General features: G+C 44.5%; 3 protein-coding genes across 3 annotated transcripts in view; 1 reads left to right on the top strand and 2 right to left on the bottom strand.

Annotated features, from left to right (window-relative positions):
- Positions 1–1,441: 1,441 nt before the first annotated feature.
- Positions 1,442–5,869, bottom strand: YIPF3 (Yip1 domain family, member 3). Its single transcript, XM_006881955.1, has 9 exons — positions 5,695–5,869; positions 4,681–4,878; positions 4,384–4,490; positions 3,170–3,215; positions 2,942–3,034; positions 2,644–2,775; positions 2,333–2,446; positions 2,032–2,155; positions 1,442–1,915 (listed from the first exon to the last, which is right to left on the bottom strand). Exons 1-9 carry the CDS (start codon positions 5,770–5,772, stop codon positions 1,758–1,760), a joined length of 1,050 nt encoding a protein of 349 aa, XP_006882017.1. The 5' UTR covers positions 5,773–5,869; the 3' UTR covers positions 1,442–1,757.
- A 127-nt stretch (positions 5,870–5,996) lies between these two features.
- POLR1C (polymerase (RNA) I polypeptide C, 30kDa) lies at positions 5,997–9,912 on the top strand. Its single transcript, XM_006881954.1, has 9 exons — positions 5,997–6,135; positions 6,241–6,312; positions 8,112–8,219; positions 8,418–8,550; positions 8,781–8,900; positions 8,973–9,125; positions 9,278–9,427; positions 9,542–9,658; positions 9,794–9,912. Exons 1-9 carry the CDS (start codon positions 6,067–6,069, stop codon positions 9,910–9,912), a joined length of 1,041 nt encoding a protein of 346 aa, XP_006882016.1. The 5' UTR covers positions 5,997–6,066.
- Positions 9,913–11,944: 2,032 nt separating this feature from the next.
- Positions 11,945–26,587, bottom strand: part of XPO5 (exportin 5) — an 85,936-nt gene continuing 71,293 nt past the window's right edge. The window contains exons 19-30 of the mRNA XM_006882138.1: positions 22,233–22,333; positions 18,913–19,009; positions 18,048–18,198; positions 16,596–16,679; positions 16,026–16,072; positions 15,516–15,613; positions 14,851–14,913; positions 13,574–13,656; positions 13,030–13,137; positions 12,753–12,890; positions 12,377–12,541; positions 11,945–12,082 (exon numbers count right to left, since the gene is read on the bottom strand). Of these exons, the coding sequence (XP_006882200.1) occupies positions 11,945–12,082; positions 12,377–12,541; positions 12,753–12,890; positions 13,030–13,137; positions 13,574–13,656; positions 14,851–14,913; positions 15,516–15,613; positions 16,026–16,072; positions 16,596–16,679; positions 18,048–18,198; positions 18,913–19,009; positions 22,233–22,333 (1,273 nt within the window). The remainder of the gene's footprint in view (positions 12,083–12,376; positions 12,542–12,752; positions 12,891–13,029; positions 13,138–13,573; positions 13,657–14,850; positions 14,914–15,515; positions 15,614–16,025; positions 16,073–16,595; positions 16,680–18,047; positions 18,199–18,912; positions 19,010–22,232; positions 22,334–26,587) is intronic.

Raw genomic sequence — 26,587 nt, 5'->3', positions numbered from 1 at the left:
GGGCAGGCGGGCGGCGGCAGCCGGCAGCTCCAGCGCTCGCTTCTGCGCTGGGGCGGCCGCTGGTTCCCATGGCAACGGCGCGTCACGTCTCCCTGCCCCGCCCCTCGCCTGGTGCAGCCACGCGGGCCGCTCAGACCGCACCGTGCCGCTCGGAGGTTCGGTGTCTGGAGCTCACTGAGCTGCAGCGACTTCTGTTTGGGGAAAGCGGGCGTTTGGTAGAAAGAAGGAAGGGCTGCAACTGAGACGGACAGAGGGACGAGGATTTGGGAACATGACTGGTTTCTCACTGCATCTCATTTCTCAGCTGAGGTCCAGACTCTTGTCTTCCTCAGGATGCTGGATACTCTCTTCTCTTGGTCCCTCACTCCACTCAGGACTTTAGGTCTTCCGTGGGAAGTCTGCCCACCAGTCTCTTGCCAAAATGAGTCTGGCAAATGGGGCCTGAAAGGTCACGGCCCAGGATATTTTAAAGGGTGCCCCAAATGGTGAACCTCAAATATTTGGAGGGCCAGCTACGAGACAGTTCCAACTCTATCGTTCGCAGTGAGGAAGTGAACTTTGGCACTAGTTCTCCAGGTACTATGGTTAGGTTCCTGTTGAAGCCCTGGTCTCAGGCCTGGTGAGATGAGCCAGGGGATCAAGATCCATGGCCTGGAGTGAGCAGAAGTTGGTAACATGAGCCTGGGCTTTGGGACCGAGTGCTGTTCAATGTTAAGGGCTGTTAGAATCTGTCCATTGTTGAGGATGGTGGCCTTACTTATTTAACTTGGGCAAATATGGCATCTGTTAGTAAACTGAGAGGATACTGCGGACTTAGATTTACCAGGGTAATGACAAAGAATAAAAAAAGAAAAAAGATGAGTGCCATGGAAGACTGTATTCCTTCTATTTACCAATCACTGGAATTAACTCTTAAGTGGAACAGATTAAAGTCCCTGGTTAGGTGGTGCAGCTAAGATACGGTTTTGGAGTAAGATCACTGTTGAAGGATGAGGAAACATGAATGGAGCTTTGTTTAACCTTAGCATGAACAGGGGGCAGAGCGAAGTCTGACTCAATTTTCATGTTTGTGCTCCTACAAGAAATGATTCCTGTAGAATGATCCAGGTGCATACTGGCGTTTAACAACCTGGAGTTTGGTCTGGGTGTTTTTATCCATTTGTCATGTTATCCTTGGCTGCCTGGAGTGAGGGTGCACTCTTTAGGCCTGTGGTTTGTGCTCATGGTCCGCAGCCCCTCCATGGGTCAGCCTCTCCTGCGCTCAAGCACAGGCTTCATATCTACACCATCTCCTAAGTTCTTGGACTTGTCCCATCTTCATCATCCCTGAGTTGAGAGTGTAAAGAAGGGAGCAGGTGACATGTTTAGTGCCGACAGCACAACTGTGCATGTACAGGAAGCGGAGTGGCAGGCAGGACCACTGGAATGGTAGTGGAAGCTCCAGACTTCAATCAATATTTTAATTACCAAGTCTATATTTAGCAAGACAATATGGGAAAGAGTTAAGAGCAAGGAAAGGGTAGGTGGTGAGGAGGCCTCAGTGGAGCTGACCCACTTTCTGCACTGGTTGCAGAGTCTGCAGTTCTGGCCAGGAGTTCAGAAGCCCCGTAGGCAGTAAGGAAGTGCTTAAGCAGCTACAGCTCTGTGACAACTGGAGACCCCATCAAAGAGACACATGTCATCAGGACTGTCCTTTAATCTTCCTCTGCTCTGCAGCTGAGGCAAAGGGGGATGATGGCCAAGGATTTCAGGTGGGGTCAGTGTGACTGTAGGGTCACAGCGACAGCCTTGGCTGTGGCATTGAGGATGGTGGCAGGAAGCTTAGCAGCAGGGAGTTCAGCAGGGATGTCTCTTGGGACTCTCTGCATGGGCGGGATATTGGGGCCATTGGGGCCCTCCAGCGTGTCCAGTATCCCTGAAAGAAAGGTGAGGGAAAGTGAGGGAGTTTGCGGGGCCCAGCCCACAGGCCATCTCATCCTGCCCCCTGCCGCTGTCCACACCCATGCCAGCCCTGGCCCTCCTGTCACTTACCCTCTACCACCTTGTGGTATGCAAAATGTAGGTAGAGCAAGAAGAGCATGTGCAGGGCAGCCAGGGTGCCACAAAGGAGCAACCGCTGAGTGGGGCCCACGGTGCGGGATACCAGCACTGCCACCTAGGCCCACAAGGACACAGCTCAGAGGCCTGGCTACAGCGAGTGATGGGGCACACCCCCCCACCCAGGGCACAACCATGTTGGGTTTTCCCCACCCATTCACAACCCTTCAGCTCTGGGCTGGTGTCCTCAACCTCTGGGAGGACAGCCCAATACTGAAAACCCTTGCCAGCTTACCATCCGCAGAGTAGACAGCCCACCCACCAGCAGCCAGAAGAGGTAGAAGAGGGAATGGAGGTGGATGTTATAGGTGATAAATAGCACAATGCAGTGTCCAAAGAGGCCATAACCCTAGGAGGATGATAGTGGAAAGTAAAATCATTCAGGACTGGCCTCTGGCCCTTCATGGGGCCCCTGAGGGAATAAAGGGTCCATTGGCCAGCTCCTCCCATTCTAGGCCTCAGCAACCTGCGGAACCAGGACCATGTCCACCAATGCCTGCTACTTTTTTACAACCACCCCGTTAACCCCCATGCCTGGTTCCTTACCAGAAGTGCCAGCATCTGGAGCATGGTGATCTGGGCGTTGCACAAGTAGGCAAGGAAGTAAATGAAGGACGAGACACCCAGCCAGTAGCCGAAGCAGGTACCAATGGCTGTGCCCATCAAGGTACCTTCCCGCTGTGGGGTGAAGACTCTGCTTAGCCTTGAGAGGGCTTCTGATTTCAGCCACCTCACTCACGACCTTCCTCAAGGGCTTGTCTGTCTCTCTCACTTCGTCATCCTCTCTTTGGGCAGCTTTCAGCCTAGTTCAGCCCCCTCCCCTCAAGTCCTCAGTTCTGCTTACGATAATGGTGTCAGATGTCTTCATCCCATGGAGGAGGATGGCTACCAGTGTGAAGACCAGCATGAGAGGTCCGTAGAGCTCACCTGCAATTTTCTGTCAATAAACCAAATCATTCAGACTGGAGGATACACTGGCTCTACCATTTCTACCTTCCCAGGCTTTGCCTGGTGGCCCCACCCTCTGTCATGGTGCCTCCCCAGCTCTCTAGACATGCCATCCCCTATTCACCTGGGGGAAGTTGACCATCTTGATAGGGATCATGGATTCCAGGAGCCTGGGAGAGGAGAGGAGAGAGAACAGAGGAAGAACTAGGCTATACGATTTTAAAGTCAAGGCCTGAGTCTTACACCTCTAATTACAGAGCACAAGGCCCAACCAGAAGACATGCTAGAGGACTGGGGGGGGGGGGGGAGAGTAGTAGACAGACAGGTGATGGGAAGTCACTTCCTATCCTTTAAAAATACCTGCAAGGAGGATATTCCTTTTACACCGCATTGACAGAAACAGCAGCAGTGCACAGAGAACCCAGCTGGATGTAGGGGAGGGGCCTGACAATTGACCTATTTGACTTGTTCATCTTTAAAAGAAAGTAACCTTCAGCATCGAAGGCCATGATGGATGGTATGGTCCACTTATGAAGTGGTATGGCAATTCCAAGCAGAAGGACTAAAAGTACAAGTCTCACATTGCAATCTCAAAGGCATGTGGTTCAAATCCACCAGATGCTCCACTGGAGAAAGAGGGGCAATCTCCTGTGCCAGTCAGATCTGACTTAATGGTACAGAAGAAGAAGGGGGGGAAAAAAAGGTACAAGTCTCTGCCTTGCTTTCTTCATAAGTGATTAACTTCTTATACTGAGTTTTAGCTAAATTTGGATCCCTGCCTTGCCTTTTCCCTTTTCTTACCACCCCGCCCCTGCATCTCCATTATAGCTTTGCGTGCCATTTGTAACTGTACACCACGGAAACAGAACAATAAATATTTGCTGAGTGGTCCTGACATTACTTAAATCAAGGGGTGGGGAAATAAAACCCAAACTAAAACAAAATCCAAGCCAAAATGAATTCCAGTTCTTGGAAGTCTTCAGCAATGATGTACTGACATTCTGATTCTGGTGATAGGAATAAAAAGATGGTAGGTCATATAGACAAATTCAGCAGTCTGACATACTGTTTAGCAAAAGAAAATACAAAGTTCTAAAGGAACATGAGAGGACAAATGGGGGATGGAGGTGAGGAATAAGGAACAAAAGGAATGGCATTTGAGTTAGGTTTGGAGAGAAGATGAGTCTGTTACATGGAGAAGGAGAGGAAGGCAATGTGGTAGTGACATGTGTTTTCAGGGACTGGTGAGAAGTACAGTGTGTTTGAGGTAGAGAGAAGAACTGGGGAAACGGGTGAAGGACTAGGTGTTAGGAGAGTAGTCAGGACAAAGATTCTTACCTGCTTCGCACCTGGGCAGGCTCCACGTCAAAGTAAGGTCTCAGGATGTCAATGTTGGCGTACAAGCTGAAGGCCCTGGAGGCTTGTCTCTTCCCTGCCTGCCACATCTGAATCAAGATGAGGGTGGAACGATGGGTATTATGAGCTTCTTGGTGCTGGGGCTTGTTCCCTATTTTTCTATTGTATTTCTACATGGCTCCAGCTGGATAACTTAGGATAGGTTTCACTAACACCAAGTCCAGAACCAAGAGCATGCCTTACTGTTCTTCCACTTGCCAAGGATCCAGTCTTGCTTACCTGATCAGCCACCTGCCTGCTCAGCTGTCCTTTAAAGCCCTTCATGCCCAGGAATTCCCCATCCTCTTCTTCAGCTGCGGCCGCATCAGCATCATCTTCTTCTTCCCGCAAGCGCTGATGTAGCTCACCCATATCTTCAAAGCTGGAGCCTGAAGTGTCATCCATGTTCTCCATGTCAATCACAGCTGAGCCCCCACCCTGTGAAAACAATGGTTCCTAGGATGCCGGCTTTGCTTATCTCAAGGGAGTGCTGGTGGCTGAGCAGTGCTGGTGGCTGAGCAGTAGGGATTTGCCCTGCATACAAAAAGCCGCTCTGTTCAGATCCACCAGCCTCTCCATGTGAGAAAGATGGGCAACTTCCTCCCATGCAATTTTCTGCGTCTGAAAACTCGCTGGAAGGCCATCTATGAGTCGTGCCAAACAACATAACAACTGCTCATTCCAAGGTCTGGGTTTCTTTCACTGCTGGGGGTGTGGCTCGGAATCATCACAGATCTTGGCATTCTCACCCCCTCCTTTGCGCTCAGAACCTTGAGGTTTTACCTTTAGTTCTCTTCTCCTGGGTTACCTGTCTTCCACTCATGGCTGTCTATCTTCCCTATCGAACTCTCGAAGTGCTGAAAAGTGCTCATTTCCTTTACTTGTCACAGAACTAAGACAAGTTTATATGTACAACGTTTTAAGTCAGTGCCCGTGATCGCACCCTTCCTCGGTCCTGCCTGACTCCGGCCAACCTTCCAACTTGTCCTGAAAGCCAGGGGACACTTTCTAAAGCTTCGGGCAGGTCCAGAGAGCCAAGGCCCTTCAACTCGAGTATTACTCTGGAACCCTCAGGTCAGCATTAACCCTGACACTTCTATCTACATGCAAAGATCGACAAGAGAGAAGTGTTGCAACAAGAGCAAACGAGGTGGTTAGAAGCGGACTCCTAGACTTCGAAGGAGAGTTTCCAAGACATTTCAGGAGTGCTACCGGCCTGGGGGCTGCTGACAGCCAGAGCCTTGGAGCCATTACCTGGTTTTCTTCGAACCCTCCCCATTCCGGGCCAGTCCCGTTTCGGGTGCCGGTGGCCAGGGCCGCCGTGGCTGCCATATCCCTCAAGGGTTCCCGTCGCGGAAGCCCGCGCTACCCCGCGCGCGAAGTGGGCGAGACGTGGGCTTGAGGGAGGGAGACGCCCACGGGCTACGAGAGAGTGAAGCAACCGGAACGCACACGAGAGAAACCCGGATGTTTGGCTTAAACTGGCTTACGAAAGCTGGGGACGTGGACCGGGTAAACTCTCGCGATATTTAAACCTCTGGGCGCTGCCTCGTTACCAAGGAGACGGAAGGTACTAATAGACTGCACCCTGCCCTTTGACGCACTCGTTACGTGGTGCGGCTGAAGATGGCGGCTGCTCAGGCGGTGGAAGAAATGCGGAGCCGCGTGGTTCTCGGGGAGTTCGGGGTTCGCAATGTAAGTTTTGTGACCTTGGACTCAGAACGGAGAGGGAGAGAGGAACAAAGTCAGAGCGGAGTGGGGACGGACTAGACTTGTGGACAGTTTCATCTCTCGTTTTAGGTTCATACCACCGACTTCCCCGGCAACTATTCCGGTTATGATGATGCCTGGAACCAGGAACGCTTCGAGAAGGTGAAGGAGGTGGAGGGGTTACTAAAGTACCAGGAGGGAAAGCGAGTAGAATAGGGTGAAGTCTCCTATGTAGGGCCAGATTGTGATCTGAACAACTTTTGCCTAAGCCTTATAAGGCTGGTTTCATGTTTAGCATTTTCCCATCTCAGCATTGTGATGGGTGTTGTTTCCACCGTTATGTGAACTGAAGGTTCACTCTTGTTCGGACGCAGAGAAATGAATCTAACGTGGTAAAGTGGTGATGGTGCCGGAACCAGCTCATAGCTGATCATTTAATGGGCTGTCAGAAACTGAAGCTCTATTGGAGATTGCCCATCTTTAACCCTGGAAACGGCCAGTGGATTCGAAGCTCGTGTCTTAGGGTTGGCAGCGGAACGCATTACTACCAGGTCATTAGAACTCCCTAAAGTGGTTTATGTATCAAAGTCAGAACAGCCTCATCGCTGATTGTCTAGAGGGTTTTCAGAGGCAGGATGGTGTGGAAAGGCTGAAGGAGAGTACTAATTGAGCCTTGAATGATGAATGGAAGTTGTGAACAAATAAATTAGAAGGGCATAGAAAAGGGGGCCTGATGGCCTAGAGGTAAGGAGTTGCTCTGTAAACCTAAAGCAACAAGTTGGACTCTACTAGCTGCCCAGAAGATAAAGACAAGCAGTTGTTAATAACTGTCTCTGAAAGTCAGCTAGAGATCATACAGGAGTTGGTTCTGACTTGAATGGTATGTTACAACAAATTAGAACGGCGAGATTTGCTCCGGAAACGTCTGGGTAGTTCAGGATTGCAGAACGTGAAGTGGGCCAGAGTGAGCATGTGTTGGCAAGATCTGAGTGTTTTAGGCACTGTAGGTAATAGGGAACTTTTGGTATGTTTTTAAGGATGAATGAAATTAAAAGAATACATTTGTTGAAGATTATGCAGAGATTAAAGCAGATTGCATGGGGACCTAAAGGTGAAAACAAAAACTTAGGCTGGAAATGTAAGGTAAAATTGGTGACAGATTTACTGTGGGTTGTAGAAGTTCTTTTGCCATAGAAAACTGCTCTGACAGGTTGTGATAGCTTTTACTGATAAATAATATGGAAATCCTCAACCATAGTTAACCCTCCACCTGGCTTCCAGGACTCTGAATTGTAATGAGACTACTTTCCTCCTCCTCCCCCCTCAGCTGCTTGTTGACTTGACATACCAGAGGCCGTTGGGTAGCAGCTTAGTTCATTAGAGCTTCCTTTATGGGTGAGGACTTAATCTGGGTAAGAGGAATGGTTTTGCATGTTTTCTGAACATGAGTAAGTCCCACAGGCTGGCGGAATGTCCTGGAAATTAGATCACAGGTGAGAAAGAATTGAGGGTATTGTCAGTATACAGATTATTGAGGCTACTTGAGACAAAAAAATTAAGGTTTTTATTCATAGGTAAGTGAAAATGTATTTAGGAGACACAGGGAGAACTACAAAATTGATGCTCAAAACCAGGAAATAGTTTTAAAAAGGAGAGTTTATTAAAAAATTCAAAATGTACTAGAGGATTCCAGTAAAATAAGGATTGAGTGGTATCACTTGGACTAAGCAGCGTGGACATCCCTATGGTTTAGTAGAATGGCCTTTGAGATGGGTTTGGTTTGAGGCAGATCACACAAGGTTTTCTTGGGGTCAGAAAAGTAAAGGGTTGGGGGACAAAGGACAACTGCACATCGGGGAGGTTTTGGGAGAGAGGATGTTAAGGGAAGTATCAGGGCTTATGCCATGAGAATAGCGTGACTATGCAGAGAACAGGTCTTAGCAGTTTTCCTGTCTCTCTAGAATTTCCGTGTGGATGTGGTACACATGGATGAAGATTCACTGGAGTTCGACATGGTGGGAATCGACGCAGCTATTGCCAATGCTTTTCGCCGCATTCTGTTAGCTGAGGTATTGACGGGGTGTGGTTAGCTTGTATGAGGAGCCACTTGTTGATTTAAGCATTTCAGATGATCTTTTTGTTTTTTCCTATTAATCTTGCTGGGCTATCTATCCCTTCTTTATAAACGTCCTATCAAGCGTTTTCTCTTAGAGCTCTGTCTAGGGATGGAAGAGCCAATTGCCATAGGTGATTGCTTTCTTGGGTAGGTGCCAACCATGGCTGTGGAAAAGGTTCTGGTGTACAACAACACATCCATCATCCAGGATGAGATACTTGCTCACCGGCTGGGGCTCATTCCTATTCGTGCAGATCCTCGTCTTTTTGAGTATCGGAACCAAGGTGAGAGTTTGGGAAAGGGTGGGCAGCTCGTCTCTTAAAGTTAAGATTCTAGATACAGACTGCCTGGGATTGTATCTATCTTTGGGAAAGGGAATCTTCTAAAACATGCATGTTTCAGAACCATGTTGAGAGTCAACGAGGAATGTACATAAAGCTCTGAGTATAATGCCCAGCACGAAAACATTCACTAGTTCCTAAAGATCTGCTCCCTCCCTCTTATATTTGTGCAGAAGATGAAGAAGGCACAGAAATAGATACTTTGCAGTTTCGGCTACAAATCAGGTGCACTCGGAACCCCCATGCTTCTAAAGATTCTTCTGACCCCAATGAACTCTATGTGAACCACAAAGGTGAGCCTGCGTGCGAGTGTGGGGTAGAGGTAATAGTTTTAAAGTTATTGACAAGCTTCTTCTTTCCTCTAGTGTATACCAGGCACATGACATGGGTGCCCCTGGGGAACCAGGCAGATGTGTTCCCAGAGGGCACTATCCGGCCAGTACATGATGATATTCTCATTGCTCAGCTGCGGCCTGGCCAGGAGATCGACCTACTCATGCTCTGTGTCAAAGGCATTGGTGAGAACCTTGTGGAGGTACCCTGGGCAGGAGGGTCGTGTGATTATGGTAGGGGCAAGGTGTGACTAAGGAATTTAGGTGGAGTATCCCTGATGCATGTACTTCTGTGGTGTTCTGGCAAGCTCTGACTTTCCTCTCCCCCCACCCCCCAGGCAAGGATCATGCTAAGTTTTCACCTGTGGCAACAGCCAGCTACAGGCTTCTGCCTGATATCACCCTCCTTGAGCCTGTGGAAGGAGAGGCAGCTGAGGAACTGAGGCAATGCTTCTCACCTGGTGTTATTGAAGTGCAGGAAGTCCAAGGTTGGTATTTGGGGTACTGTTTATTCAGGCCAGGACTTAATTTTCTTTGAAGATAGCAGAGAGAAAATCCCTGGACTCCAATACACAAAGTATAATATGGCTTGTTTTCATTAGGTAAAAAGGTGGCCAGAGTTGCCAATCCCCGGCTGGATACCTTCAGCAGAGAAGTATTCAGGAATGAGAAGTTAAAGAAGATTGTTCGACTGGCTCGGGTTCGGGATCATTTTATCTGTGAGTACTTTTGGGTATAAGTGAAGGGGGTAAGGGACTTATTCTGAAGCTTTCAGAATTTAGATGTCATGTGGAACTTAGCTAGCACTAGGGCAAGCAAACCTACCTGGGCTAATGTGCCTCCTTTGTCCCCAGTTTCTGTTGAGTCCACAGGGGTATTGCCACCAGATGTGCTGGTGAGTGAAGCCATCAAAGTCCTGATGGGGAAATGCCGGCGGTTCTTGGATGAACTAGATGCAGTTCAGATGGACTGAGGTTTGCACTGGACATTTCCTGGGATGGCTGGGTTTGGAAAACCCTTTCAGGTTCTGATCTGTACCCGTGGGACTGCTGTACAGAGTGCACAATGTAACAGAAGGTCCTGAATTTTCCAGGACACTTTTACTGTTATTTTCAGTCAATACATTTTGTTAAATGTGCCAGGAAATTGACTTTTATGCCTTTGTGTAAGGCCTTTCATGTAAATAAACACATGTTCAAACACAAACTCTCTGGTCATAACCTTTTGGATCCAAATTAGAAGTCCCCAACACACGTTTTTCATTTAGCAATTAAGAACACTGTAGGGCATTTATAAAGCCTCAGAAATTTTTTTTTTTTTAAAAAGGCTTCTGAAGGCATAGCCAGACCCAAGAAAGATCCTTATAAGGGATAAATTCTTGATAGAACAATTCCCTTGGGCCTGGTTAAGTGTCTAGTCCAGCAGCCATCTATGACAGTGAGAATATCAAGCCTGGATGGGTCAGGAGCAGAAATTTTTTCTAGCTGACATACTACTGTGTATGAAAGCTTAACAGGACAAGTCTAACAGTCACAGTTCTCCTGTTTTACTCCTGGAGGCTCCTGGAGAGTTATGACCCTAAAGTATGTCATTGATGTCTAGTTTGAAAAAGGCAGAAAGGGCCCTTTCCATAGAAAAATCTGTTTTTACTGACATGCAGATGTGCTTTAGAGTTCATGTTTCTACAAAAAGGTTCTAATATAAAACTTCTAACATGAAGTCACAAGATGTTAAAAATATTACAACACAATAAATACAGCTCTGTCCTCCACAGCCCTAACTATAGCTAGCTAGCTTAAGAGGGAAATGCCATAAAATCGCCCTCACAAACAAAGCAAAACCCCACGAAGAGGGACAGCAACATGAGACGTCTTCAGCTTTGTCTCCTGCCACCCCCTACTCTGCCTCAGCCAAAATGCATGGCCCAGGCCACATGACCCTCCATCTAGAGCCCTTGTGTTAGGAGACTGACTTGCTGGCAGGCCTCTGGTTTGTACAGAGCACATGAAAACCTTTATGTTGTGCCAGAAATGGGCTAGGGCTAGAGTCATTAAGACTTTTGTTCTTACAGCCTTTCTAGTAACCTCTAGAACAGACTGGTGACTCAGAACAAGCTGTGTTGGAAAGGCGTATTTTATGTTGTGGTGTTTGTTTTTTCACAGGGAAATGCCCCATGGGAGAAGTGACCAGGGACTTGAAAGACCATGAGATTTTGAAGGCACCTGGACTTGCCTAGGAGGGACTAGTGGCTTAACTAGCTAGCTACTAGTCTCAGATGTAGCTTTGTTGGTTTGGATCATCCTGGGATGCCAGTGGTGTCATGAGACACTAAGTAGGGTACGTTGGCTCTTGTGCCTGAGTGGCTTCAGATGCTGGAAAAACCACACCAAGGGGAAAGCTAGAGCACTGAACCCAGACCCAATCCTGATCCTCAGAAGCTACACTTGGTAGGTGCCAACTGAGGCAGTAGCCCGTACCGTGGAGCTCATCAGATGACCAGATACTTGCTCAAAACAGCAACAGGCCAAACTGAGCTTGGCATTTGGCATCTGACCTTGACAGACTCCACCGTTCACATGAGGTCAGTGTGCTTACAGCGGTCCAGGAGGAACTCTGGCACAAAATGATTAGATTGAACCCTTGCCACCAGTCGCAGTGTTGGGTACAGCACCCCTACTTACCATCCTGGATAGGTGTGAGGGCTTGAGAAGGGCTGCTCTGCTCTAGCTTTTCTCTTGGAAAAGGCAAAACTCCAAGCAGGATCTGAGAGACACCTAGGAGATCTAGACAGCATGGTGGAAGCCCTAACTCCCTTTCTTGATATTTCAATAGAATTACGTCTGGCCCTGAACAGGAGGGTCCACTCTTTCCAGTTTCAGACCTGGACCCCTCTCCAGGCTGACAATGGGGAAAGCAAGGTGACAGTGAGATGGGCCTAGAGAGTGGCTAAGAAGGGGAAAAAGAGATGACAAGAAAGGCCAAGGAAGGATGCCCAAAAGTTTGATTCACGGTTCAAAGATGGTGGCAAGGACACCCTCATCATTTTCCAGCACATCTGTCTCCAACATTGGCTTTGTTTTTTTGAAAAGTGATGGGAGGTTCTTTATGTGAACTTCTTTTCGGAACTGCTCTCCCAAGGGCTTCTGTGGAAAACAAGGGAGGTAAAAATCCCCTAAAGCTGGGCCCTGAGTAGTCAGTTCTTTTAAAGATCATCCTACTGTCATGAGTGACTAGCTGGTTTCTAGTCTGTCCCATCCAACACTCAGCCCACTGTGGTGGAGTTAGTCTGACTGAAGGCTACCTCACTTTCTCTCGTGGAGCACCTGCTTAACGAAGTGTACTAACATGTAGTACACTATGCATTCGAGTTCCTTGGTCCACCCCACACATGAGATACAACTGAGAGCCCAGAAGAAGGTGTACTGGGAACCACCTACCCCAATGCAGCCAGCAATGAGGCGTTTGAATTGGTCCTTTCGGCGCTTGTCAGCCACTTTCTGCAAGGAAGGATTCAAAAGCTTGCAATCAAACTGGTCCAGAGAGTCCTTCTGTATTTCAGGGATCTGCTCCATCACAGCTCTTATCTCCAAATACCTGGGGCGCTGATAAAGAAGGAGAAACTTATTCAGTAATGTAAATGTGTGCCCTGCCATCCTCTCCACTCCCTGACACATCCACCTTGGACAGCACTAGAAACTCAGCAAATGCTGAAATTCAGGGTAAAGCCCAACTAATTGGAAGACGGCCAGTGGGACAAAGAAGCTATGGCCAGCCGGCCTCCATGCTTCCTCCCGCAGTCTCTCCTCCACTCACCAGCGCCTCATAGATCTGGAATGCCAGGTGGACGAGGGAAGCCATGCACCCGTCGTGTTGCCCATGTGTCTGTAAGCCCTTTAGCACACTGGTGAAAAGCCACGTAACAGCATCTGCGAGCAATGTCCCTGACAGCACCTGGGGAGACAGCTGTACTGAGATCCAAAGACAGACTCTGAACACCCCAGGAACCGAGTGCACCCCAATACTTTGATTCAGTCGATTTTCATGACCAAAGCTTTCATAAGGGATGAGGAAGAAAAGTGAGTAACTGTACTTGTTTGAGGAGAGGCCAGCAGAGCTGTGTGGTCGTCCTCTGGCAGGAGAGTGTATCCTTCCAGGCCAGGGAGTTGAAGGCTGTAATTAACAGTGCTGTACAAACATCCTGAACAGGAAAGGATGAAAGATTATAATGGAAAAAAGCAGCATAATTTTCTCTAAAAGAAGTGACCAAAGAGAAGTGAGTTTACTTTATTCTGTATACCCGACATTCAAAAAGAAAAAGACACGAGAGTACAAAAGGACAAAAGAGAGACGTAAGGAGATAAAGGTCAGGGTAAAGCTAACCACTAAGGCATAGGGAATTGTTTTGCACTTGGTTTTTTCCAAGAGTCTCTGCACAGACCGATATGGGAGATATTCCAAAGGTCTTATAATCCTCAGCCCCCTCTCTATTTTCTGGGGATTTTTAAGAAATAGGAGCTCAAGTTATAAAGGCATGTTACCAGAGAACACTTCTGGTGGAGTCACAGAATGAGAAAGGTGTATGCTGAGTCTATGCCTGGGCAAAACAAAAAGGTGGCCCTTACCCCTCTACTCACCTCATGCTTCATCAGGCATTTTCCCAGGTCCGTGAGCTCTGCCATGGCTGAGGGGGTTACTTCAGTGGCCATCATCTCTTCATCTATGAGCAGAGAGCAAACAGTAAGCTCTAACCTCTCAAGATAAGACTATCCTGTTCTGACAGAAGCCTAAAGAACAAAGGACAGTTGAGGATCTTGGGTTGACTGGTGCCAGAATAGCACTGGGATCATCCATTAAAGGGTGTAGAAATTATTCCTGCCCAAGGGAAATAGAGAAATGCATCTAGTCATATTTGTGAAACCACCACGAGAAATGAGATCTACTGGGAATAAAAAACTGTAAATGCAAAGGATTTTATTCCCGCAACAAAAGACTTCAGCACTGGGGATATTAACAGGAATTAAAATTCTCTCCCCTCCCACATGGGAATTTACTTTCTAATCTAGGAATAGAGAATAAATAATACATAAAAACAGTGTAATGTCAGGTGGTAATAAGGCTCTGTACTCAAAAGTCCAGTCAGATGCTCCTTAGAGGTAAAGATGGTGAGACTTTATCACCCGTACTTGAGAGGGATTATCAGGAGGGTCCAGACTCTGGTGAAGGGCATGATGTTTGATAAACTGAAGAGCCAGTGAAAAATCAGAAGATCTTCAAGAAGATGGACTGACCTAGTGGTTGCAATAATGTGCTTAAACACAGTAGTGACTTTGAAGATGGCACAAGGTCAGACAGGGCTTTGCTCTGTTGTATACAAGGTGACTGAGTTGCAATCAGCAAGATAGTACCTAATAACAACATGAAATGCTATCAAGAAAAATAAAGCAGAAGGGGAGCTCTGGTGGCCTAGTGGCAAGGACCTGCAACTACAATCCCAGAGGCACACGGTTCGAATCCACCAGATGCTCTGCCGGGGAAGGAGGGACAATCTCTTCCTGTACCAGTCAGATCCGATTTGATGGTACACTCACACAAAAATAATAAAAAGAAAAAAAAAAAAAGAAAAATAAAGCAGAGAGAAACAGGAGTGGCTAGGGTTGCTATTTTTGAAAAGTTGCTTCTGGAAAATTCAAGAGGTGACATTTGAGTAGAGATTTGAACGAAGCACAGGAACAGGAGAAAATTCTATGTGGAGAAAACAGTTAATTACAAGATGAAAGCTGCACACGCGGCAGCTCATCTTCCCCAGGCTACCAGCAAAAGAATTTTCACACAAACTAGCCTGGTTTCACAATGAACAGTAAATGGAAGTGCAAAAGCTGACCTGCTAGGGCCAGGCAGCAGGCTCACTCACCATCTCCATCTGCAGGGGGCGCAGTACTGTGCTCAGCACCTTTCTTGGAAACACAGCAAACCGCTAAAGCAGAAAAGCAGGGTTACTGTGTGCAGGAAGGGTTGGTTACACACTAGTACTAGACAACTACGGCAGGCTACTGATCCCAGATTGTCTGGCACAGGCTAGGAGGGAAGGAGGGATATAATCTGGCCTCAAAATCTGCTTCAGTAATAGAGCAATTCTGACGTCCTTGATCAGACTGTTCTGTTTCTTCTAACTCACTTAATGTAGGAAAGTTAGAGAATCCCCAGAGACTAAGTGAGCAGGAGAGGATGCCTCAACATTTCCACAGAAACGACAACAAAGTGAATTATAACTATGTCTAAGAATGAAAAAAATTTCCCTATTGTGACAGGAAGATTATTCCTAACATTACTCCTAATTACTCCTATTTTAGGTCACTTCCTCTTCCTCTGGCCTTGGAATAAACAAATTCATTTTCATTCACAGTTATGTAAGATGTCCCGAAATGGATCTGAGGACTATCTAGTTTCTATCTCTAGTTGACTGTTTCTTATGAATCTATCAGTATTGCTGTACACGTGAATCTGCCATGTTTCACTGGCTGGCTGGCTGAGCAGCGCTCTTTTTGTAGGAAAAACTGTTTCCCAAACATCACTTACTGATTAGATCCATGACCTCTCGGGTTAACATCCTCACCAACTGCTCCTCTAGCATCTCTTGAGACTCTGGGTTTTCATCTGCAGCCTCATCTTCTCCACTGTAGGAAATCAGGGAGCCAAGTGCCATAGAATGTGGAAAGGGATGGGTGAGGAAAGTGGCGACACTAGCCAGACCCTCTGCACCCACTTCCTTCTGGTCTGCTTTCTAGGCAAGCAAGGGCGATGGATAGTAATGACCTACTGAGCGACATCATTGCCTTGTGACGATGTCCAACTGGATAGAGGGCACAGAATCAAAGTTCTAAGTGAGTAAAGATGTTTCAGTATCCTCCCTAAGTCACCTGAACCCTCTCTGCAGGTTTAATCTCAGGTGCTGCCTACTGTCACAGCCTGTCAGGACTACCACCCAGGCTCAAAATGACTAGCACACACTGCTGTTTAGGCTCTTGACAGCAGAACCCCTCCATCCCCACCCTAACTCATCAATTAAAGAGAATGGGTATTTCTTACCATAGCAAGCTCCTCTGGTTGATGACTTGCCATTTCTGAGAAAGCCTCTGGGGAAGAGAAGTAATTGAGGAGAGTTGTGGAACAGATTTCTTAGGCCTGTTTCATGATTAAATTAACTAAGAACTATTCCTGTTACCAATGACAGACCTCTGTCATAAAGCCAGATTATGGTGCCTGTAGCCTCTCCCACACCCAGACTGAAGGCAGTATATGACAACTTCTTTGCTTGGAGAGGAATAATGTTAGACCTCTTGGGTCTCTCTGGATACCACTGTTCTCCATCCAGATGGTCCTCCGCTTTCCTCATTCCAGTATCAAGGAAACATACTCAGGAGAAGCACTTTCCAGGTCACTCACTGTCACTACTGTTAGCAGAACACTAGGAGCACAATGTGGGTCTGAAGGTGTTTCATGGGTAACTGAACTAGTTTAGCTCTTTGGGGGCTACTCAATGCACTGCAGCACCACTAATAGGCTGGAATTGGGGATAATCCTTTCAGGAGCTCTTTGACCCAAAGCCTCAGGAGTAGCCACTTGTCCCTTTTGGTTATCCTCTGACCAGTCTCTTACCATGTGGAGGTAGGTGAAAAGAGGTCCGAGGATGGGAGACACCAGGGCTTCATAATGCTCTGGAGGACAGAAGAGCACCAGAGGCTTCACAAAGACCCATGCAGCGGCAGGTTAAGGAAGTGTCAGCATATGAGCACACAGTTCCTCCTTCTGAAAGCAACTCTCCCCTCAGAGACTGGAAACAGGCAACAGGCTGCACTTTTGGCCAAAGGACTTGCAAGATGCCAAGAATATGTATTTTTTTTTTTTAAGAATATGTATTTTTTTAAAAATTACAAATATAATTGGGAATTTTTGCATTTCCCCCGCCTCCACCATACACACTGCGTTTCATTCATATACATTGGATTTCACACATTCCCTCATTCACATTGTTAATTCATACAAGAATATAATGCATTAATAGGTGAAAACATCAAGCTCTTTTCCTAAAATCCTAAACTACACTGATTATTAAATATATTTTATTTAACTGCCCATTCTAGGCTGCTCAAAAAGGACTGGGTAGCTCAAAAGTAGGGAGGGGGCAATTTGCTGTACTGAAGTAACTTAAGAGTGACTCTGATGCTGAACTCTGTGCCACTGGGGTGCTGAACTGAAGTAACTTAGAGTGACTCTGATGCGGAATTCTGTGCCACTGGGGTGCTGAATGCCATAATGGTTACCCATGGTGGACAGTGTTTGGTGGAGCTCCCAGATGAAGACATGTTTGGAAGCAGGAGTGGCATCCACTTCCTAAACAATATGTCTCTGGAAACTGAACTTTGAGAAATGATGATAGTTCCAGAAAGACTTCAGGTCTTTTGTTCATAGGGTTGCTATGAATCGTGCTAAACTCAACGGCAATCGACAACAAAGCACCTAAGAAAGAGGTGAAAGCTTAATTTTTCTCATGTTCCCAAGAAGGAAGATGGTAAATATGGAAAAGCCTACAAATAGCAACAGATAGAGCTTTTAAGACCCATGGATTGCCTTCATGGTTCTCCTACTCAGACTCCTGGCCTCCTAATGAGTTTAATATGCACTCAAACAATGATCCTATCTTTTCTACTCAGCTCTACTGCCCTTTACTTTCTGTAAACTGCTCCTGCTCCCGGCACAGCCTTTCAAGTTTCTCTTGTAATTTAAGTGGAGGATTATATAGCAAATGAATTTTTTCATTCAATCATTCATACAGTCTCTTCCACATTTCCTTTCCAAGGAGGGTCTATCCTCTCTTTGTGACTAACTTTCTAATAAATCTATCGTTACTTTAAAAAAAAAATCATTCACATATACACATTTCGTTCTGTAACATTTATGTTAATACCCATAATATAATTGTACTTTCCCATTTCCTCCTTATAATTCTAATTTCCATTAATCTTTCTATACCTCTCTGCATCTGTCCTTTCTTTAGGGATACTATGTTGATCCCTTATTGAAAACCATCTTTCCCCTTACTCTTCGGACTTTTAAAAGGATATGAAGCATGGGTCGGAGCCGGTAATCAGGAATATTGTTCAAGTTGACAAAAGCTGAGCTGAGGAGCTGGGTAGCAAGATCCTCTACCGTGTAGAAGTCTTGCTGCATGGAAGGACCTGCCTTCCCTAGGATATGGAAACTGTAAGGGAAGATCATTGGAAATGATAAACTCAGTATCTGTTTTAACTGTCCAGTGAATTTCTCAGCTCCAGAAAAAAGGACTTCTTAGGAGATGGACTCTATTTAATAGGTTACTAAATGCTTATGAGAAGTTTTTCTTAATCAGTATACTTACGGACTTATCATACATGAAAGATAAAATGTACTTTCTTTTGAAAAACTCCTTGGAAGATGTTATAGCACCTTTGAAAAAGATAGCTTTCTGTACCTAAGGTCAACAGCAGCTCCTATTACTGTATGATTTTTATTAACAACAGAGAATCTCTCATTAGCTTGGCTGATGAGAGCACTGGGTTACTGAGGTCCATGTCTCAGGTGTGGTGTGTGCCATCAGACCTTAAACACAAAACCATAGGTGGCTGTTTCTCATGACATTCTACAGAAGTAATAAGAAACCTCAGCATTCTTCTTGTCATTCCATGCACTGGTGATTAGACATGTTAGTATTTCATGAAACATCAATGGCTAGGGCTGTGAGGCTTACATGACAAAAAGGGAAAATGCAGGAAAGTAGTCTATTTTGATATTTCTTGTAAAACCTCTTATTTTGATTTGGTATTTAATTTCTTGCCTCATCTTTTCTATGCACCAGAGGTCTAGATTAAAAATCTAGTTCATAGCCATTCTTACACATATTTACCTAGAATATGGACAGGCAGCATTTGTTCCTTACCAGTTTTCATAGAGGGTACAGAAGAAACGCTGCATTCTTTCCAAGACAGTGTTGTAGACAACAGAGTCATTGAGTTCCAAAAGAGGCTGAGGTAATCCTACAGAGAAAAGAAGGATTAGGAACATGCTGCTTGTCTGCCAAAAAAATCTAGCAGGCAAATGTGGTTTGGGGGAAGTGCTACCAGGCAAAAAGTAGCTGGTCAAGTCTTCCAGCTGCAGGCTCTAAGAGATTTCTTACAGGTGAGGAGAAAGATACTTAAAAATAACAGGATGATAAGTCAGTTTTGGGTACTTTATTACTGGGGTTTCACAAAATGGCACTTGGACCAAAACACACAGTGACAGATCAGAATGCTCTTTAATGAAACACTGGGGTAATAAAACACTGGATGATTCCACCCTGCACCACCAAGTTTAAGTTGTGGAACCCTATTTTCAGACAAAATCTTATGCAAAAGTTCAAGATCTAAAAAAAAGGTCAAAATGAAACCTTCTTAGAACAATACAAAAACAGTTGCCTTAAAAGATCTGTTATTTCTGCCTTCTGGTGATTTTATTTCAAGCTTCCTTATTCTAGTATTCTGGTTAGACCCTTATTTCTGTACTAGAAGATTTCTATTTCATTTGAACAGAATTAGGACTGATAAAGTAGGGGTTAAGATAGTACACAGAAATGACATCTACATTTTATATTAATGACAAAACAGTTATTTATAGTTTTGCTGGTATTTGCAACATGGATGCTAAGGTGGTGGAACCAGGGGAAATGGCTCAGAACAATCCAGGCCAAGACAGACAAGAGCTCTGGAAAGTCAAACACTCTTTGCTAACTTTCACAGCTGAGGGATGCTCACTGGAATGCTTGACCATAGCTTAACCAAGCAGAGGCAGAGCTAGGAACACAGAGATATTGTGGGGTTGTTGTGGTGAGCCAGTCTGAAGGCTAAGAGATGCACACAAGATGAAGCCAATCCTGGCTGTCTCTAGCTCTGATTCCACCCATAACACCTCCCCGCTTCTCTGTCCCAGTCACATGAGCAACATCAACATTCCTGGGACAAAACATGCTGTTCCTTTGTGCTTCAAGATCTTGGTCCCACCATTCGGTGTGCCCAGAGAGCCAGCTTCTCCACTTGGCAGCAACCCCCCACTCCTCAGGTTCTACTCGTTCTTCATGCTGCCATTGGAGGTCACCTTTTAGAAATAATTGGGAAGCAGGACTTGGAATCTACTCTTTCAAAAGATTTTCTAGGGTCCATTCCCTGTCATGTGGGATCTATATAAAGTGAAATTAATTTAATAGCACCTCAAAGACAATGTCAAAAAGAGCCAACTATGGCTTATATGCAAATTTAACAGCAAAGGTAATTTAAACTGTTTCTACTTTTTTTTTTTAAATTTTTACATGGATATTTTTAAACATAAAAAATGTTTTATCTAATACTTTTTTCCACTGATACACATTTTTCTCCTCATTCCCACAATGCTTGTTTCAGATAATGCCTAATCATATATTCCTTTTGGACAGTTCTTCCCTTCATAGGATCTAATGTTCATTATGTATCTATTCTTTTCCCATATACTCCTGAACCCTCCCATGTCTGTCCTATCTTGTAACAGAGCTGTTAAGCGGTATTTATCCTTTTGCTTTTTGTAACTGAACTATTTCACTTAGCATTAATATCTTCCAGAGTCTTTCATGTTATGTAATGTTTTACGAGTTTAAATGTTTTACTTTTTTATTGATATTTTAAAGAAAGTTTACAGAAAACTTGGATTTCTATTTATTCATTGTTACATATTTTCCTCCATGGCTTCTCCAGTTCCCTTTTCTCTTTAAAAAGATTGTTTCATTGTTGCACAATTTCCTCCCTCCCCCTCCTCTCCTGTCCCCTTTATTATGCAGCTCTTATTCTGGACTGTTGTCATGAAAATAATACCTAATCATATATTCCTTTTACACAGTTCTTTCCTGCATCTGTTTCAACACAGTGTTCATTATTTATCCCCTCTTTTCTTAGTTTACCTCACCCTCATGTCAGTCCTGTTTTATAACAATGGCATTATGCAGTATCTGTCCTTTTGTGACGGAGATATTTCACTCAGCATAATGTCTTCCAGGGTCACCCATTTTGTAGAATATTTTATGAGTTCCTTGTCTTTCAGTGCTGCAGTGTTTTATGTTGTGCAATATTCCGTTGTTTAAATATACCATAGTTTTTCTATCCATTCATTTGTTGATGGGCACCTTTCAATTTTTTAACAATTAAAATTAACGGCCAAAATCGTATGGATTTTCAGACTGCCTTCTGGAGTCTGCACTGACTACTGTGATACTTCAACTTGAAAGCTCAAACAAGAAAAAGAGAACAATTCAGTAAAGGACAATAAAAATGGTTGCAAAAGCAACTTGAATATAATCAGTGTCCCTAAGTTTTCAATGTAGAAACGGATGAAATGGCTGTAGATCTTCTTGTGGTTTGCATGCCATCAAGTTGGAACCGACCTCTAGCAGGTTGGTTTAGGTTTTTTTTTTAAAATTTTTAAAATTATTTTTGTGTTTGTACCATCAAATGGGATCTGACTGGTACAGGAGGAGATTGCCCTTCCTTCTCCAGCAGAGCATCTGCTGCATTTGAACCACGTACCTCTGGAATTGCAGTGCAGCTTCTTGCCATTAGGCCACCAGAGCTCCCTCTCCAGAGGGTTTTTAAAGGCAGTAAATCACATTGGAGAGACTGCCTATCTTTCAAAGCAAGCTGGTGGATTTGAAGCACATACCTTTGCACTGGCAGTACATACCTCTGGGAACTCTATGAACTTTGATAAATGTTGACAGTTATAGAAAGGCTTCAGGCCTTTTGTTCATAGGGTCGCTATGAGTTGTGCTTGACTTGAAGGCAATCAACAACAACAACAACAACAACAACAACAACAACAACAAAGCTATTAGGGCTCCCTGGTGCATATTCCTAACCATGACAAAAAAAGAAGAAAAAATAATTATGAAAGGCAAGAATGTAAACTAATGTCCACCAAAGGAAAAAGTCAGGGTTTATTTATACTCTAATGGCTGCAATGCTCACCACTCCCAGCTAAGCTGAAAACAGGGTTAATGTAAGTGACTAAACATCGATCTACCTCAGAGGACCTTCTCTGGGATGCTGAAATAATGAAGTAAAAGAACCCATTTTTTAAGAGTCCCTAAAAATCCCTCTGTGGATACATCTGAACAAATAGGCAGATCAGAAGGAAACTGGTGAAAAGAGAATGCAATGAGAGAGAAAGGGAACTTAGGGAAAGAAAAGTTAAATTTCTTACCTAATATAGCTGATTTTTCCGCTTCAAACATATCCAGGGCCTTAGTGAAAGGTTCTGCCATTTTGGCTAGCATTTCTGGTGCATATAAAGTATTGTGTGTTCTGAAAGAAACAAGGATGCTATGTAAACTTTTCACAGTCTTCTGAGAAAGGAAGGAGTGGGCTTTCACCTTCTGTAACTCAAGTACTTTATTAACATACAGACACATCTTTCTGCTAACACTTTTGAATGTTTCCCTTGAAAAGGAGTAGAATTGAAGCTAATGAGTTTAATATGCCTCTAGAAGTAATCATCACACGACATCCAAATCCCAAGGCAAGACAATGTTATCACTCAGAGCTAGAAAGCAAAATAGTATAAACCTGAAATAATGCCTTGACGCTCTCAATTTTCTGCTTAGCAATTATATGGGGTAAAATATCAAAGGCACTGTGGATTCACAGGTTTAGGACACAAAGTGGGCAGTGATATGCCTCAACTGTCACGTTGTCTACATTCCAAGAGCATGGAACCTATATGCATGTGTAATTATTTAAACTTTCCAATCAGAATTATTTCCTCTGCACTGTTAATAGCTTTGTGTAACTGAGGAAATGACTGACCAACTTGCTGTACAAGGCAGTCCTTTCTCTCCACAGGTACCACTTAACAATCTCATCAGTGGAGAGCACAGCTACCTATTTTTAAAATGTTAAAAACACTTAAAAGTATAACAAACACCAGCTCAACTCACTGCTGTGGAGGTGGAACCAACTTATCCTCTGGTGGAGTTCTAGAGGCTGTAAAATGCAAAGGAGGAGACTGTTCACCTTTCTCCTGTAGAACACCTAGTGGATCTGAACCCCTAGTGAAGCAGCACCTTTCAGGTAGTTGTACAACTCCCTATAGACTTTATCACGGGAGCTCCTAACACCAGCTGGGTTAATTATTTAAGGTACACACTGACCATATAGATTCTTTTAATAGGCCACGCTTTTAAAAAACAAATGCTAAAAAAAAACAAACAACAAAAAAAACCAACAAATGCTGCACTGTCTCATAAATCTATCCACCTATAATTGTTAGCATGTGCATTTAAACTGCTTGTTAGAATACCCTTCTGTAAGAATGGTATTGTTACCATTGTTTGGATGGTGACTAGTTAATATATCACTTAATAGGTTAACATCAGTTTATTTTCTCATCTCCCAGTTAAGTGATAGATAATTGGTCTGTATCCTATCTTGTTATAACTGTCAAGTCAAAACCAGCTCATAGCTAACCCTCCTGAGGTTTTTCAGAGGTAGTAAATCACATAGCAGGATCCTGCCTATCCATTTCCTGTGAAGCACCTAGTGAATTTGAACCTAGTACCTTTGGGTTGGCAGTGCAACCTTTTACCACTAAGCTACCAGAGCTCTGTAGTTCATGTTTTCTGATAATTCAGCTGCCATTTTTAGGTATACCAAATGGATTGTGACTCATGGTGACAGAGTACGCAGAGCAGAATCATCACATGGTGTTCCCCACATTGTAATCTTTATGGTGGCCAGTTGCCAGGTCTATTTTCCTATAGAGCTACTGGGTAAACTTTTTGAAAATCTCCTGTACATGATTAGTTACTTCTCTCTTAATGGCTTTCAAGAATTTTTTCTTAGCTTTGAACAATGTGATTACAACATATTGGCATGAAACTTTATCTGTCATTTTTTCAGATTCATGGATATGTAGATTACTGTTGTTATTAAGTGCTGTCAAGTCACTGGCAACTCATAATGACCCTATGTACAATAGCTCTGAACCCTGCTCTATCCCGTGCCAACCTCATCGTCTCCAACAAACCCACCCCCATTAGCCCAGTCACTGAATCAATCCATTTCTTCCAGTGTCTTCCTCTCTTGTGCTGTCCCTCCACCCTCCAAGCATGGCGTCCCTCTCCAAGGACTGGTCCCTCTTTGCAACATGCCCAAAGTATGTTAGACAGAGTTTAAAAATCCTTGCCTCCGAGAACAGTCTGGTTTCACCCTTTCCAAGATGAACCTGTTTGTTCTTCAATACTCTTCTCCAGCACCACAACTCAAAGGCATGAATTCTCCTTCTATCTTCCTCAGTCACTGTCCAGTAGTTGCAAAGACTATGGGCTGGATCAGGTGCACCATAGTCTCCAGACTGACACTGTTGCTTTTCAGCACTATGGAAGGGTTCCTGACAGCGTATTTTCTAAAGGCAATTAATCTTTTGATATCCTGTCTACTGGTACCAAGAGTGTTGATTGTGGAGTCAAGCAAACTGAAGCTGTTAACAATCTCAACCTCCTCACTATCATGATGCTGCCAATCGGCCCAGTAGAGAATCTTTTGTTTTCTTGATGCTGAGCTTCAGTCCATTTTGAAAGCTGCAGTCCTTGACCTTCTGCAGCAAATGCCTCAGATCCTCCTCACTTTAGGCAAGCAAGGTTGTCTCACTTGCATAATGCAGGTTGTTGATGAGTCTTCCTCCAATCCCGATGTAAAATTCCTCCTCATAGAGCCCAGCCTCTATGACTGCTGGTGCCAAAAGTGAAACCACTGAAAATGTCAATCCTTTCTCTATTTATCATGATGTTGCCTACTGACCCATTGGTGAAGCTTTGCTTTTCTGATGTTGAGATGTAGTCCATATTGAAGGCCGTAGTTTTTGAACTTTTGCCACAAGTGCTTTAAGTTTCTCTTATTTTCAGCAAGCAAAGATGTTTCATCTATATAATGCAGGTTGTTGATGAGTTTTCCTCCAATCCTGATGCCACATTCTTCTTCACATAGTTCAGCTTCCTAAATAATCTGTTCAGTATACAGACTGAATAGGTATAGAGAAAGGATACAGCCCAGATGCACACCTTTCTTGATTTTAAACCACGTAAAGTTTTCTTGCTCTGTTCAGACAGCAGCTTCTTGGTCTGGTATAGGTTTTGCATGAGGACAATTAAGTGTTCTGGGATAGATATTCTTTTCAATGTTAGCCAGAATTTGTTGTGATCCAACCAGTCAAATGCCTTTCCATAGTCAATAAAGCACAAACAGACACTGTTCTGGCATTTTCTGCTGATAAAGGATTAATGTAACACCAGGAATGGTATCTCTGGTGCCAAAGCCTCTTCTAAATTCAGCTTGAATTTCTGGCATTAGACTCCTTGAATCTGTTAGTTCCTGGTTGGTCTAGATCCCAAATTGTTATGTTCTGTCGAGTTGCCTGTGACTCATAGTGACCCTATGTACAACAGCTCTAAACCCTGCTCTATTCCGTGCCAATCTTATTGTCTCCAACACACCTATCCCCATTACCCCAGTGACCGAATCAATCCATCTCATCGAGGCTCTTCCTCTCCTGTGCTGTCCCTTCACCCTCCCAATCATGATGTCTCCAAGGACTGATCCCACCCTGCAACATGTCCAAAGTATGTCATATGAAGCTTCAGAATCCTTGCCTCCAAGGAGCAGCCTGGCCTCACCCCCTCCAGGACGAACTTGTTTGTTCTCCTAGCAGTTCATGGTATATCCAATACTCTTCTACAGAACCACAGATCAAAGGCATCATTCCTAGTCATTGTCCAGCTCTCTGATGCATAGCAAGTAATTGCAAAAACCAAATTAATCATTACTAATATTTTATACTAAATGCACTTAATTAAATTCACATATTTACCTTTTTTGCTGCTATTATTCACCACTATTTCTTACAACTAATCTTTTCTTTGCCAAATATTCAGTGGCATTTTTCATTATAGTGTCACCAGCAAGTATCTGTAGATTTCTGTTTTGCCTCAATTTTTTCACTCTTCCTTTCCCCTTGAATAGTAATTTAGACAGATATGGATAACTATCTTCCTTCAATGTTTTGAAAACATCATTCCATTGGCCCTATAATGCTGCTGTACCCACTGCTGCCATATCCACCCAGACCATAAAGGTCCAAGGCCGTAAAACTTAATGAAAGGACGCTGTTGAATTTCTCTCCTCTGGGGCAGCTTGGTGGGTGTGAACTGCTGACCTTCTGTTTAGCATCCCATAATAGACACATTCTATTATGCCCAACAGTGGCGCTGTAGAAAAATCTATATTGTTGTTGTTATGTACCATTGAGTCGTTTGCGACTCATAGCGATCCTATGTACAACAGCCCTGAACCCTGCTCTATCCTGCGCCAATCTCACTGCCTCTGACACATCCATCCCGATTATCCCAGTCACTGAATCAATCCACCTCAGAGAGGGTCTTCCCCTCTTGCGCTGTCCCTCTACTCTACTCAGCATGATGTCCCTCTCCAAAGACCTGTCTCTCCTTACAACATGTCCAAAGTATGTCAGACAAAGCCCCAGAATCCTTGCCTCCAAGGAGCAGC

The sequence above is a fragment of the Elephantulus edwardii genome, unplaced genomic scaffold (genome assembly GCF_000299155.1).
Source record: "Elephantulus edwardii isolate Elephantulus edwardi_28Jun2011 unplaced genomic scaffold, EleEdw1.0 scaffold00017, whole genome shotgun sequence".
Lineage (NCBI taxonomy): Eukaryota > Metazoa > Chordata > Mammalia > Macroscelidea > Macroscelididae > Elephantulus > Elephantulus edwardii.
The sequence above is the reverse complement of the archived record's forward strand: the minus strand, read 5'-3'. Positions and strand labels throughout refer to the sequence as shown.